Raw genomic sequence first — 14992 nt, 5'->3', positions numbered from 1 at the left:
TGCAGGTTTAGGTCCCGCTTAACAGCAGACAGCCCAGCTACTTTCTTGGCAGAGATGGATCCAGAAAGTCAGTGTGTGTGAAAAGTTTTTGAGGGTTGATTGGTCTGATCCAATAATGTATATATTCCTACAGCTTCAGGCCACCAGGTCTGGCCAGTGCACATCTGTACTGAGCCCAGTAACCCAGGGCCAGCCAGATGCGGATACTCTGGGTTTGAAGACTTGGAGAGTTAAGTTCTCCCTGAGCACATCCTTTGGAAAATGGTTGTTCCAGTGGACCACCATCCGTGCTAATATTTTATGCCTCATTTCAACTGGTTCCAGCGATGAACTCGCACTCTACTCTTTCTTGCCAAATGAAGGAAAACCAGTATTTTCTCCCCATGAAGATAATAATATGCAGCAATCAAATAATCTCTCAGTCTTCCTTTTGGCATGAGAAATGGATTGAAGTTGTTTGGTCTCACAAAGTTATAAAGTCTCTTTTCCCGGTCTCGAACCATTTCAGTGCCTCTTTTTTGAACCATCTCCAGCTTTTCTAATCACCTTTTAAAAACGAGGGCGTTCAGTCTGTCTGCAGCATGCTGGGACTTGCTTTACCACGACTTTGTACAGGGAGAAAATTACCTCCTTGTTCGATCTCAGGCACGTGTATCTGAAAATTTTGTTAGTCCTTTAGGTCAGCATGGCTCTGTGTGGCTGCAGCCCGACCTGCCTGCTGGCATCCCGGCTGAGCGTGTGGGTGCTGCTCGTGGGTGCACCCACGTTCCTGGACACGTTTGACTCTGCTACAACTGCTTGGCTTGGGCAGAGCCAGCTGAGAGTGATGGATCCACTGGCGTTGGTGTCCCTTTCACAGCCATTGGTCTCCACCCCTCCATGGGTCACCTGCAATTTTTAGCGACAGCGATGTTAAATTTAATTCCAGGACATTAATAAATCTGTCCCATGTGAGCCATTTCAGGAACCCTGTGGAAATACCTCTACTCCAGGAGCAGTACACCTTGAGGACAGCATTCTACCTTGCAGCATGTGGCCTGTTTGTTGCTTCGTGCCATGTGCTGCTGATTTGTTTTATATCTGCATGTGGTGTGATGCAAAGCTGGGTGCTGTCAGGAGGTCTCTTATATTCTTACCCAATTTATAATCTCCTTGGAAAGCCGTATCCTTAGCCTCACTGCTAGTTGTATTAGCTTTTAATTCCACATCACCTGGCTCCTGTATTGATTTTTATGTTGTTTTGTCCAGGATTGGCAAGTGCAGGTTGCTGTACCATCTATAACAGTGGGAGTCATACTGGATTAACTCTGATCTTCCTCCACTGTCCTCACCGAAGGACAGTGGCTTTTCACACCTTCTGAGTTCGGTTGATTTGCAATTAGTCCCACCCTTTTCTGATTGCTGAGTGTTTTGTACTTGTGCTCCTGGCTGGTCCCATTCCCTTGGCTTTAGAATGGGTGCTCAGCCACGCCGTGGTCGGGTGAGATTGATGGACCTTTTGGACATCCAGTAATATTACCATAAAATCGTCCAGTTTTCGACAACATTTTCTCAGTCTTAATTCATCTTTCTGACTTGTAAAAGCCCTGGATGATTTTGGGAGCATTGGTGGGGGGAGTATGTGTGAGGAGGATGGGAATGAGTAGGGAGGGAGGTCAAGGCTAATTCTCTCTGTTTAGGGGCTATTAATTGTACATTTCATTCCATAATGAGAATGAAGGGATGAATAATAAAATATCTGGTGATATGATGTGACTGACCCATTTTGAAATAGCAACTCCATGTCTGTGTAGGAGGTTGTGCAGTAATTATTGCAGAAGATTGTTCTCTTCGTTCATCTGCTCCTCTCATCTCCATCCTCCCAGGATTACCCGCTGGGCACTTTCACCTTCAGTTGCAGCATTTTGATTTCCCTACCATCTCTATAACCGATATCAGAAACCATTTTAGGTGTTAGTTGTCTAACGTTTTAATTCATACTTTGTTCTGACTTTCTATGATGTTCCAAGCAGTGGGATTTCCTTCTCTTCCACTATTGCGTGGTCTAATAACTCTCATCCATAAGTTCAGCCTATTTTTCACTTAATTGTATCTATTACTTCTGCTTAAAAAGTTTTCAAACACCTTTGGCTGTTCCCAGTGTTTACATGATTCTAAATATGTCACAATCTTTAAAATCTCTCTTTCTGGGTAGTCTAAGCTATTGTTATCTATTTAGTTCTTCTGATTTCTGCATAGACTGAACCAGCAATTATTTTATCTTTGCACTGCATGTTGGAATTTATTAATAACCAGTCTTAAAAACAGGGAACCCATAATGAGCAGTGGGATGGTGCATTTGGAAAAGGCTCCACAGTCTGGATTATTGGTCCTCATCTGTCGTGCTCAAAATCCCTCTGCCTTTTGCCACCGTATCGCTTGTTGATGTTGTTCTACAGCTTGGGGGGGTTCCGGTTTCCTTCCTTTTTTTTCAGGGGGTTTGAGTATTTATTTAGTTTGTTTTCCCCCACGAATTTCCAGCCTTCTTTTTCCAAGGTGAAAACACATACTGTTTCCTTCACCTGAAGGAAACCTCCTTTGGACCCCTCCTTTATTCCCTCTGCCTTTCCCCATCCCATCATCTTTGATACTTGTATATGTCCATAACATAATAGTCTCCCTAAATATCATTATACTACGTATGATCCCCTTTGATCCTGTATGTTAAATAAGGCCATACAGATACCATAGGATGAGAGTTAGGTTGCTTTGAAGGGTTAAAAGAGAGGATGTGACGGTAGATTAACCCATGGAGAAGTGCACAAGGGGGAGATAGCTCCAACTTAAAAATGTCAGGAGAATATGGTGTTTTCCTCTGCATGGATTAGTCTTGGCATAATATTTGATGTCAGGACTGCTGGAATTGTGCTCCTGGCCTGCTAGGAACCAGGTAAAATTCTGTGCTCTCGTTTAGTGGTCCAGTCTGTTTATGACTGCTACTCTTGTTTGTGATGGTTAAGGTTATTTTCATTGCTAGCAAATGGTTTTATTACTTTTGTCTGGTTAAATTTTAATTACTTACCATATATGATAGACACACATACCTACCCATACTTACTTTAAATAAACTGCGCTAAACAAAAGGACTTTTAATTAGGTCTTAGTGATGAGAAGGTGAGCGCTTGACAATGAGGATTCATATTTTCTCGTCTTTTCCCCCCATTCAGGGAGTGTTTGAAGAGGAGCCCGCGGAGCCCGAAAGCGGAGGGCTCCGATTCAGTGACATCTCAGTCCTCGCCCAGTGAAGAGGCTGGAATGATGACTGAGGTGAAAGTGAAAACAGAGGTACCAGATGACTATATTGAAGAGGTGATCTGGCAGGATGACACCAAAGATTCCAAGAAGAACATAAAAGATGGGCCAGGAGATGTGCCCGCGGAGATCTGCGTGGTCATAGGTGGGGTCCGCAACCAGCAGACGCTCGGTAAGCTCTGGGGTAATGTGCCCCATCAGTCAGTTCCCTGAGTCCATGGTGTGGGGAGAGGAGCAGAGCTCTGGAGGGATCTTCTGGAAGCTCGGCTCTGTTGGAGGGACCAGAGCCAAGGGGCACACCAGTCTCGGGTCCTGGCTCAGTATTATTGACCTCCGTTAACTTTTGCTGCCTGTTTGCATCTGGTCACCCCTAAAGACTCCACAGAGATCAGGGTAACTGTAACAAAAAGCTTATTATCTTCTTTTGATGTGTTAAATGACTTGCCCATCAGTCAAGTGCAAAAATCATGGCGAACGCAGGGCTGGTGGTAGGTATGTTGGGTGTAGAGCAGGAGGCAGCCAGGAGGAAAGTCAAACCGTTGCAATGTTTGGAGGAAAGTTGCTTTGGGGAAAGTGGATGCTTTCTGTAAATAATTAGATTTAGCTCAAAAACAGGTTTTACAGGTTGCTGTTTGTTTGTTTTTCTGACTGCTAGTAACATTGTGGGAATAATTTTGACTTTTGGCTGGCTCTGGTGTGCCACTTGCAAAACAGTACTTCCTATCCCCACCCCACCTCAAGCTGTGATGAGAAGCTTTTTCTTTTTTTCTGTGAACATCAGACTGCCCTCTCCTGCTCCAGGGAAAGGGCTTTCTGCGGGATCCTGAGAGGCACCACTCTTGCTAAAGGGACTCCTCGTTTGGCCTGGACATGGAGCATGTCCCAGCAGTGACTCTGAGAGGCAAAGGAAGTTGCTGATGAAGAAAGAGCAGTTGGATCATGTTTCCTTTGAGGGACTCAGGAGAAAGCTAATTTGAGCTTCCCAGTGTTGCTGCTGGGGTTGGTTTGTCTTGCAGGGGGAGAGAAAAGAGATATTGCTGTTAGATTTTCTCCTGGTTTTTGCTTGATCATTGTCCACACTGTTGGAAAGAAACCCTGGAGGGTGTCATCAGCTAGCGACTGTATTGGGAGCATCATTGTCCTGCCTGTCCTCCCTTCCCCAGCAGGACAGCCACTAAGAACAGCTGGGCGGGAGGGTCAGAACATCTAGGGAAAGCCTAAGAAGTCCATAACTGGTTCCAACTTAAAGATCTTACAATTTGGAGGACATACTCTGTGTATATTTAGAGGTTTTGTGTCCCCACAGCTCTTGAGAGGTTGATTGCTGCGAGGGCAACCCTGAAATGCAGAGGTGACCCTGACACCCTAGGAGGGATGTGTGGAGAGACTGCTGCTGATTGGAGCTTCTCCTTCAGCTGTGGTCACCAGCCCTTGATGAAGCATCGTCAGATTGGGTGTCTGCCATGTAGGACCCTCTTGTCCCCATGGCTTGTGGCTGGGAGGCAGCAGCTGTTCTGCAGATGATGTCCGCTGAGTGGGCTGTGCTGTTGCACAAAGCGGGGAACGTGCTTTTGCTGTTGGCTAACTTGGATGTACACCATCGTGTCATACCTATGGAGAGCGCTGGGGACATGCTGGGGTGAGGGGGGACACTATTCAACATGTAGGCATCATGGGGAGAGGGACAAAGAGTTATTTACTAGTTAACAAGTGGTGGTTGAAAGCCGTAGAAAGTAAACTGGAGAACTTCTATCTGGAAGGGCCTTTTCAAATGAAATGTGCATCATATTTATTATTTTATAGCCTCGTGCTGGGTTTCTTTAAAGGCAACTTGGTCCTGAGGCGATTGGCAGTTGGCGGCCGATTCCTTTGTGAAAAGAGCCCTGTAAGTGCCCCTATTCATCCGCCATTCACATAACTCTTGTTTGTTGGGGAGGTGGCTGTGAATAACTTTTCTGTTTGGCCACCAAATACTGTGCTCTGTGTGGACCGACCGTGGTGCCCAGATATCAGTTCCTTGTGGTTTCTTGAACTGGCTCCCAGTCAATTCTTCTGGTCCCCTCTGTCCCCCCGCAGAAACCACAGACAGGCACTATTTCCATCGCTGCAGATGTGTGTGTAACTCGCCCAAGAAACGTCCCGTGCCTGCTGCTTCACTGACGATTTCGGCTGCTGCTCTGGAACAGCCCAAGATTGCGAACAGCTGAAGATGCCGGTGCCTCCTGCCTCCGGAGCAAAGGCTTCGTGCTCTCTGCTGCTGCTCAGCAGTACTTCCAGGAGTTTTTCTCCCTGAAGCCTTTCTTGTGATGTGATCTGGTAGCTCTGCATCTGAATCACTTCAGCTGTGCAGAAAGACAAGGCTTTGGTAGGGTTTTATTCACCTCCATCAGGGAAGCTGAGCTTGGAGGTGTTGGAAATGGTGATTTTTTTCTAGTAATTCATGGTGCAGGCTGAGGTGGGCAATCAGAAGTAAATGAATCCCTCTCCTTTGCGTGGAAATGCCGACCCCTAGCCTGTCTCCTTTCATGGTGTGCTGGGGATGGTCAGTTAAACGGGGGATGTGTTGTCTGAGCTGGGGCCACAGCTGTGTTGAAGGCTTCAGGGCACACGTGGCTCCAAGGGACAGGCAGCTTTCCTGCGGGGCTCAGCTTCGGGACTTGGCTGAAATTTGCATTAGAAGATCTATGTCTCCTTTCCGAGTCACACATCTCCTGCAGGAGCATGCTATATTTATATTTTTAGTTGTGACTTGGAGCAATTTGTAACAGGGATTCCCAGCTCAGTTGCTGCTGTTCGCTTGTAGTGTTTTCATCAGATTAGGCCTTGTGTGTGCTGCCTCCTGTTTGGTTACACATTCACATGTGTCTCCCTGCACTTTGGACTACTCCAGATTCTGTTTCCATCTGTTTGGAGCAGCCCAAACCCCGCGATGGATGAAAGCGGATGCAGCGAAGCGGGATGGGTGGTGGCAGTGGCTGCAGTCCCCCCACTGAAGAGCCGGTGCTGATGTTTGTGGGTTTGGACCATTTCCCTTTCATCTGCTTTTCCACAGAAGTCTTGCAGGCCCTGTGGGATCCCACATCGGGCATCCCAAGCAAAGGCCAACAGAGTGGTTGGCTGTATCCCTGTGTCTGGTCAGCAGCAGACTGATGCTGCCGCTGCAGATCCTGCTCTCCTCCCTGTCCACTGACCTGTTCGCCCCACGGTCCCGTCGGGTCTCCCTGCCTCATAGGTGGTGTGTTTCTCACCCTGCACAGCTCCGAGATGCAATATTTCCTGTTCTTTTCTTCTTTTTTCTTGCTAGCTTCACATGCTGGCCTTGGGCCAGGGTCATTTGAAGAGCTCCAACACATTAACATTTCTCAGGGCAGCAGTGACAGGGCAAAAAGGCAAGAGAAGTCCACTGTGAAGCTATCTAGAAGGAAAAGAAAATGGCACTTGCGTTGTAAATCAAGAGAAAGGGGGAGAGACTATTTGGCTGATGGGGATCATTTTCTAATGTTGGGAATACCATCAGGTCAGTATTTGTGTTTTGGAGGGCTTGAGTTATCTGTGAGTTGATCAGGAGAAGTTTTATACAAGACTATTTTAAGTTCCAGATCTGGTCCATGCTTTACAAGAAACATTTTGGAGAGGATTTTTCAAGTAATACATTAAATCAGAAATGTTTCTGAGACAAAGTGAAGAGTGAATCCTTCTGCTTTGAGACTATCAGTCTTACATGCACATGCTCGATTCATGCCGTGATGCTGATGTCTCAGTTGCTGAGCTGCTCAGCATACGTAATTCAAGAGCACTTTGGATTCTTCTTAGTTATACCAAATGAAATAGTGCTGCAGAAGCCTTAAGAAACTCTGTGTGACCTCTGACATCTTGATAGCAAGCCAGAGGGAGAGATGGGTCTTGGAAATTTTTAATAGGCTTCAGCCATCATTATTCTTTGGAAATGCATCCACTTTAAGGGCTTTTTTCTGATTTCTTTTTGCACAATTTAGATGGAAAAGCAGTGGAACGTGGCTCTCCCGTTGGATATACACGAAATCGATATTCAGGGACCTGGATTTTTGACCATGCATTGAGATACACGTCCGGTATGTGATGGAAGGGTGTGAAAGTCTAACCAGGGATCAGGGAGCAAGGGAAAGCTCTGTATGCAGTGGGTGTGTTGCCCAAATTCCATCTGCGAGGCTCAGGAAAAGCCTGGCAAGACTGAATGCACCAACTAACCAAAAACCTTTTCCATCTCCCCCCCTACTACGAACAGCTTTAACCTGCATGAGACATCCCGATGTGGACAAAGTCCAAGATAGACTATGACCATGGTGGCAGTGTCCAAGGCAACACAGGCATGCTCTTTGTAAGGCCTTAATACGTAGAGATGTCTTTTTTTTTCCCTCCACTTCATCTTTCCTCCACTCTAATAACACATTTATGTGGGAAGTCATCCCTTCTTTGTCTAATATGAGGATCTCTGCCTTTGCCCCCCAAATCGTGGTGTGCTGAGTACACAGTTGTGGCTGTTGAGTTGCCTCTCGGTGCCTGCAGGACTTTAGATCTGTACTGCACCTCCCTTACACCCTCCACAAACGCTCTGCCCTCCTGGTCCGGTGCTCCACCGTCTGCGTGTAGAAGGGGGATAGAGGTACCCCCCCTCGAAGAAGATGACCCCAGCCTTCCCTGGGTTGCATTTGAGACCTGGGTGCTTCAGGACATCCTCACAAAAGCACTGGCTGTGGGACACACCAGTGCCTCCCCTGCTTTCGGCTCCTGCCCTTGCTTTCCAGGCACAGCCCCTCGCACGAGGGGAGCAGCACTGGTTTGGTTTTGTATCGGCACCACACCGTCACTCATACAGGTTATTATACTCTTCTTGAAGAACTTCTGCACAGCCAAATGCATTTATGTGCCGCAGACTATCTCCAGAGAAAGGGGCAAATGTAAGGAAAATGGGAAAAAGAATTCAACCTAGAGCCCCTCACTGTTTTTTATCTGTTTTCCCAGTGCTCTGTGTGCACGCAGCGCTGTTTCAGGGTATGGGTGGGCGTCAGTCGCATTTTGCTGTTGGTACAGCTGAACCTCAGCTGTTGCACAGGGTTCCTGGTTGGTAGGGCCCAAGTGATGGTGAGTGCGCTCGTCTTCTGGCGGTGCTGCTTTGGGGCTCCAGCTGGAATAGTTTTCAGGAAAGAATTTTGGAGGTTTGTGATGAATATAATCAGTCCTTGAGCATGGAAAGTGAGGGCTGGCAGATGCTGCTGACTTGCTGATGTCCAGGATTTCACTTAGAAAAGCCTGTGTGGGGTGACCACAGGTAATGACTGTCCCATATATGTATATCCATATACAAAATACAACTAGCTATGATAATTAAAAGACTATGGAGCAGATCAGACATAGTCAACTGATATAATTACCAGTATTTTAGAGTATTTTTTCAGATGTGTACTCTTGTGCATCAGACTGTAGCAATTGCCTCTTTCAGCATCAGTGACAAAGTAGCCTCCCAAGCTCAAAAGACAGTCCCAAGGGGTGCTAACAGTGGTGGACAGGGAATTCAGCACTGTTACAAACTCAAGGAGGGATGTTTTCTTCCCGAGCTGTAAGCACTAGGGCATGGGAAGGGAAAAAAAGAACAGGGCTATAGCGTGTTCAATAAATCATGGTTGGTTTTGTTCCTGGAAAGAGCTCACTTTGAGTAGCACCGGGTAAGTATTGCCGTAAAATGTTCTTGGGGAATATTGATTTGGATGTGTGTATGAATGTTTTGTTCTTGTTTGTGGCTCATCCCTGAGTTTTACTGTTTTGCATGGTCAGGAAAAGATTGTTTCAAGGTTGTGTGAGGAAGCCTCCATGGAAATGAAGTGCTGCGTTCACACAAAGTAATATTCAGCTCTTCGTTCTCCCACCTCTTTGTTCTCCCACCTCCTCTTCCAATAAGAGCTGTTCTCGCCCTGCCAAAGAGCACGGATAGGATCACAGTTACTTAGCTGCTGATGGACAGCTAAGCAAAGCAATATATTTTGCAAGTGAGAGCTTGAAAGGTGGATTTGTAGCCTGTTCACCAAGTTGGAGTGGGGAAAAAAAAGGTCGAATCAACTTAAATAACAAATCTAAGGAAATCTCTGTCTGCCTGTCCAATAAACAGAAGAGGCTAAATTCATTGCATAATTTCATCATTGCAAATGATTCTCCCAGCTCTGTTTCTCTGGTTTCATTTCAAATGACTGTTTGCAGATGTGTGTTTTCTGGAATTAGAGACACAAATTGAGAAGAGAGCCTACTGTGGTCATGTGCTTTTCCTTAAAAAGGTCAAAAGTTCTATTTGTATCTATTTGGTTTCCTCTGGGTGGATATTTACCAAATCTCTGTGGGTTTCTTGAGAAATTTGTACATTGTGCATTTCTTGAGAAATTTTGAAAACTCCTTGCCTCAAGATAACATATTGCCTTCTTTTTTCAGTTCTAAAGCTTTTTTTCCCATCTACTAGGAACTTACTGAAAAGTAATTCAAGGTTATTTCTGTCCATAGGAAATATTAGTCATTATTATAAAGTTATAAGTCAGGCTATTTTGAGAGTGGCCCTTTCATGTTAGCAGATTTAAAAAGATACACTGAAAATGTGAGTTCAGGGTAATATGCCAAGGAATCTTCAATAAGGCTGAAAAAAGAATTGAGTCTGGGATAGTGATTTCCTGCATTTATCTCCATGAACCTTCCAAAAATTACTTTGCTGCAAACTGCATTCTTTTGTCCCCAGTTTATGGATAAGTATGTGGTGAGGCTGTTTTTCCTGATCTGATATGGTGATGTATACTTTTCTGTCTTGTTTTCCAGGGTCTTACGAGTGTGGAATATGTGGGAAGAAATACAAGTATTACAACTGTTTCCAGACCCATGTGCGAGCACACAGAGGTATCTCACTCCTGCTCAAATCTTTGGGAATCCCGGGGTAGCATTCAGGTTCAGGGGCTATTTTCAGGAAGGTCTTGAAGATTGCTCTGCTGCTTCTCTGTTCCTCAGTAATGCTTCTTTCGAGTGGCTCACTCCTAGGATAAACTTCGGGGCTGGGTCCGTAGGATGAACTTTGGGCCTGTTTCTAGGACGAGCTTTCTTCTGAGGTCAGGAGCAGCTGCTGCGTTCGGTGCAGTACTGACTGCACGGGGCTCTGGGGGCATTGCTGTGTGTTGGGGGAGCTGCAAATCAAAAAGTTTCTCCTGGTAGATACCACGTGCCAGACGTGTAGTTACCACCGCAGGGGTAGGCATCCCCCCGAGGCGCTCCGTGCCCCTGCCCAGCCGGGTGTTTAGTCCATTGCTGCTAAGCCAGGATGGGGGGATATAAAGTCAGAAATTGGCATTGCTAGACTGCAGTATTTTTATGTTAAAATGAAAATGATGCTTGAACTCACCCCCGTACCCCTGCTGTCAGCTGAGCTCACTTTCCAAATGTATTATTAGTATGAAATATCTCACGCTTAATCAGGAGTGACTTTATTTGAGTTTTCTGTAAGACTGGCCGCTTCGATGTTGCGTAATTGCAGAAATGTGAAAGTTTTGCTTGGTGTTTTGTACCATTAGCGTAGTTTGTAGAATTTGGAGAAATACGTATCTGAAATAGCAGAACAACAGGGACTTGAAAGTGTCTCATGAGCCTTTCAGTGGTTTTGTTTTCTTTCACCTGAGTTGAGCACTGAGGTCAGCTGTCAGACTTGTAGGACCATCTGCTTTAGCTCCTCATCTGTAACTAGCAGCATCAGCGCACGTGGTCTCCAGTAAAACGTTTGACTGGAATGTCTAAAGGAACGTAAAGGAAACTCCTAGTGAAAAGTTTGAAAATCCAGGAATCACGAAGGCTGATGCAATATTAAATTTTAAATGTGTAAACTCTTAGAAGTCAGCAAATGCACAGCTGAAAAGTGAACGCACATCCTTAACTTCTCAGAGTTTTTCTCGGTCTTGTAATACATCCTTTAATTGCATGGTTGCATATTTCGCGTGTGCTGTTTAACATCACAGAGCTTCTTCTGTATCCTTAGATACATGCAGAATTGTTTTTCGATGCTGGCATTCCTTTCTAAATACCAACAAAATTCCTATAAATCCTTTAAATTTAACTACAAAGTAGCTTCACTCTGCAATTTAAGGAAAAAAAATCCCTAAAAACATAGTGAGCAGCAGTTATTTGCTGACATGCAGAATGCTTTACCATTGCACCACAGCACTGCAATAATTTTGCAATAATAATTGCAGTATTTAGATTTGGGACAAGGATTGCTTTTATTTTACTTCTCATCCCCAAGCACTGTGGGATCCTTAATTCAGCTGGAATTTTAGGGGCTGTATTAGTATGAGGTCACCTCCTAATGTGTGATCCATTTGATTTGTATTTATACATATATTCTTATTTTGATCATGAAACCAAGCTATATATTAAATGGTGTGGATGCATCAGCTTACACATGTACAATTGATATCCATGGTTTAGTCATGAGCTCAGCAGAGACACGACTTTACCTTTTTCTTCCAAAGCCTTTTTAATGTGTAGCTATAGAAGATGGAAATTTTCAAAATTTTGAATGTGGAAATGTATTAGTAATTTTCACATCAGTAGTGGAGAAGCACAATTTATATATGTGAAACTTAGAAAATGTTGGTTTATGTGGCTGTAAATTGATGCATGTAGTAGTAACATTTCAAGTGCATTTGAATTGCTTTAAGACAATAAAAATCAAAATGAGATACTTACTCATATACACTCTTCAACAAGAAATCAAACTGAAAACTCGATGTAACTCGCTAAACGTGATTCTCCCAGAAACAGAACCTGAGCTGGCAGTTAAAGCAGTTGGGAAGCCTCCCTGTCTGCAGAGGAATAACGCCCCATTGAATGTGCATGGGATGTACAGTTAGGAAAAAGAAGAAAGGATTATACAGAGGAAAGCCCAGTGTGATACTCTCCAGAGGGAACTGCACACAGAGCTGTACCAGTAACAATGCTGGAAATAGCATAAGACTGCAGGACCGAAAGACATTTTTGTGAACGAAGCTTTCATTGCCACGTGTATCTAAGGAGTCATATAGAAGAAGTGGCTGGTACTGCACCATCATAACAAACGTGAGAACTGGTGGTTACACATAACACCAAGGATGTGATTCTGCACTTTGCATGTTCTCCTTGCGTATCTTCTGTACGTGTCTTGGGGTAAAACCCGAAGGCACTGACAAGCCAGCTTTCCTAGGTCTGCTTGTCCTCGAAGCACTGAAAATTGAGCTCCCTCAGCCTGTTACATGCGATTATCAGCTGCCAGAAATTCAGATCCTGAATCTTTTCATCGTTTCTTTTTGGCTGGGCAGAGGAAGGAGCCGTGGTGCAGTGGCAGGATCTGGCGTTCCCTCTTTGCCTGATGCATTTTCTGAGCATCAGCAGTGGTTTCCCTGAGGCCTGGGCCACCTATCAGTCACGTAACATCTGCCTTTCCCTGGAGGTTTGACTGATCCTGGGTAAACTCACCAGCTCAGCATCAGAGTAGCTAGAGCAAACTCAGGCCCCTTTTTCTTCTCTTTAGATACTTTCTTCTGGGGCTTTTTGGACATTCCAGCAGAAATACCTGCTGTCTGTGATTTGGTGAAGGATACCCCCCTTCCCCTTGAATAGCCCTCTGCTTTTTGCTTTCTTGTGTGGTTCCTGTGTCACTAATGGTCCTTGGCCAAGCTGTGGGTTGGTCCTACAGATGGACAGAGCTGGTGATGCAAAAGGTTCAGCCCATGGGAGAGCAGGTAGTAATTGTGTTGATCTGGTTTGGACCTTTGGGACAGAACAACAGGAAAAACCATCTGTCTAGCTCGCCCCACTGTCGCCATTCAGTGACAACTTCTGTCCCCGGGATGGGAGGTTTGGAGGTCTCAGTTGTCCTTGCCTTGAACTGGGTTATTTCGAAGCTGGTTTTTGTACATCTCGGTGTCCAGTTTGGAGCTGTAGCGTGGGAGCCTGGGGTTTACGGCTCGTGGCCAGCACAGGTGGGAAGTCTGTCACCCTGTCTGCTCTTGCAGTCAGTCCTTACTTGTCAGACACTTGTTTTGCCCTGTTCAGAACTTCAATTTCTTCTCATCCTTTGAGCTGTTCAGTTCACATTAAGATTCTCGCACTGGCAACATCATGTTTTTCTCTGTGATAATCATTTTTGGGAGAAATTAACTAGATTTGTTTTTATAACTCCACCTGCCTCATCCCTTAGATCTCCATGGTAGAGAAGCTGTGTTGGAGGTGACCTGGGTTCTTCAGACTGATTTTTTTTTTCTTGTCTGCCTTCAGGAATGGGTGGTTTCTTACTGGAAAACAGGGCCTTTTTTTAGATTCTTGAGCCTTCCCTGTGCTGCTCAGCATTGGCTGGAGACTTTCAGGGAGCGATGAATCTCCTCGCAGTTTGCAAGTGCAAAGGGTTGAGGCAGCTCTTGTTCAAGACATGCTGCCTTGCAGGGGCAAGCTCCCTTTCTGCTTTGGTCTGAAAGCCAAGATGCAGGCACGGAAAACCCCGTGTAAAGCGTTGTGCAAAGAATCGGAAACGTACGTAAGAAATCTACTCGCTACGTTTTATCAAGGAAGAAATGAAAAGGTTGCGTTCCTTCCCCTTTGCCTCCCCAAAATGCATAAATAAAATAAAAAAGAAACCCAACAAAAAAGTTATGTTGTTGAGCTGAAAGGCTCCTTTGTGAGCTGTTGAGCAGCCCTGCAGGATCGTGGCTCCTTCCTCCTGCAGAGCTGCTGGAGTTCAGCTGGAGCAGAAAGGCTGCACATTCCTGGTGGCGATGGAAGGCTCTGTCCCAGCGATCAGCGCTGACAAACGTTACTGCTTCGCCTACATGCAACCCAGGCCTTAAAGATGTTTTGCTTACAGTGCTTTTTGTTTAGCTGTGTGGGGTTTTTCAAGTCATTAAAAGGTTTGGATTGCCTTCAGGAGTTAGTCAGCTAGAAAGTTTTGTTTTGTACGGTTGGGTCGTATTTAAGCAACATGAGCAGCAAAACATCTGCATGTTTTGAGTCAGGAAAATTATTTCGCTTTTAGATAACACCAAAAAATGGCTGAAATTACTTTATTAGACTTTCAAACAGTAAATTTAAAAACCTCTGGGCTGAGGCCAAGCAAGGGAGACTTTTACCCAAAGGAGAATTAATTCTTCAGAAAGCAAATGAAGGAAAATTGCTAGGCTCAAGTTTAACCCTCGCAGGATATATCACCTCTGTCCGAATAATTGGTGGAAGTTCTCTGTTTCCAGATAAGCTTTTCTGGGCTGAATGATGACTTTGCTCAAGTTGTTTTTCTTTATTATTTATTTACATTATTTAGTTGCCATTGCCTCCCTCTGAACCTGTCAACTCTCCATTACCTTCCCGCATGGGTGTGCCAGCTGAGGGGCCGTCTACCATCATCAGAATAGATGCTGAAAGCACTAGAGTAGGATTGTTTTCTTCAGGCAGTTTCTAGTTTAACCAATTGCTAAAAAACTTCTCAAAGCTTTTAAAGTTTCAGATTAATATTTTCAAGAATGGGTTCTGCTCGATTCAAAAAATATGAAGAGGAAGATGACTCGTTCAAATTGTGAATATGGAAAAAAGCATTTTTCCAAGTGCACATTTTTGGAGTCTTAAGTTGGAGGAGTTCGGTGACTGAAAGGATTTTGAGGTGAGAAGTTGAAAATTAATAACG

At 44.9% G+C, this 14992-nt stretch overlaps 1 protein-coding gene across 6 annotated transcripts in view; it reads left to right on the top strand.

Moving 5' to 3' along the window:
• ZNF618 (zinc finger protein 618) overlaps positions 1-14992 on the top strand; it is a 160335-nt gene that overhangs the window by 79131 nt on the left and 66212 nt on the right. For 3 of the 6 annotated variants that reach the window (XM_074846610.1, XM_074846608.1, XM_074846607.1), the window contains exons 3-5: positions 3207-3463; positions 7287-7382; positions 10123-10200. In XM_074846610.1, coding sequence (XP_074702711.1) covers positions 3207-3463; positions 7287-7382; positions 10123-10200 — 431 coding nt within the window. Of the gene's footprint in view, positions 1-3206; positions 3464-5995; positions 6809-7286; positions 7383-10122; positions 10201-14992 lie in introns of those variants that run through there. The other 3 variants (XM_074846613.1, XM_074846611.1, XM_074846609.1) reach the window with 2 other exon arrangements.

This window comes from Strix aluco, chromosome 20 (genome assembly GCF_031877795.1).
Source record: "Strix aluco isolate bStrAlu1 chromosome 20, bStrAlu1.hap1, whole genome shotgun sequence".
Classification (NCBI taxonomy): Eukaryota; Metazoa; Chordata; class Aves; order Strigiformes; family Strigidae; genus Strix; species Strix aluco.
Note: the sequence above shows the minus strand (reverse complement) of the source record. Positions and strands in the feature narration are given on the sequence as shown.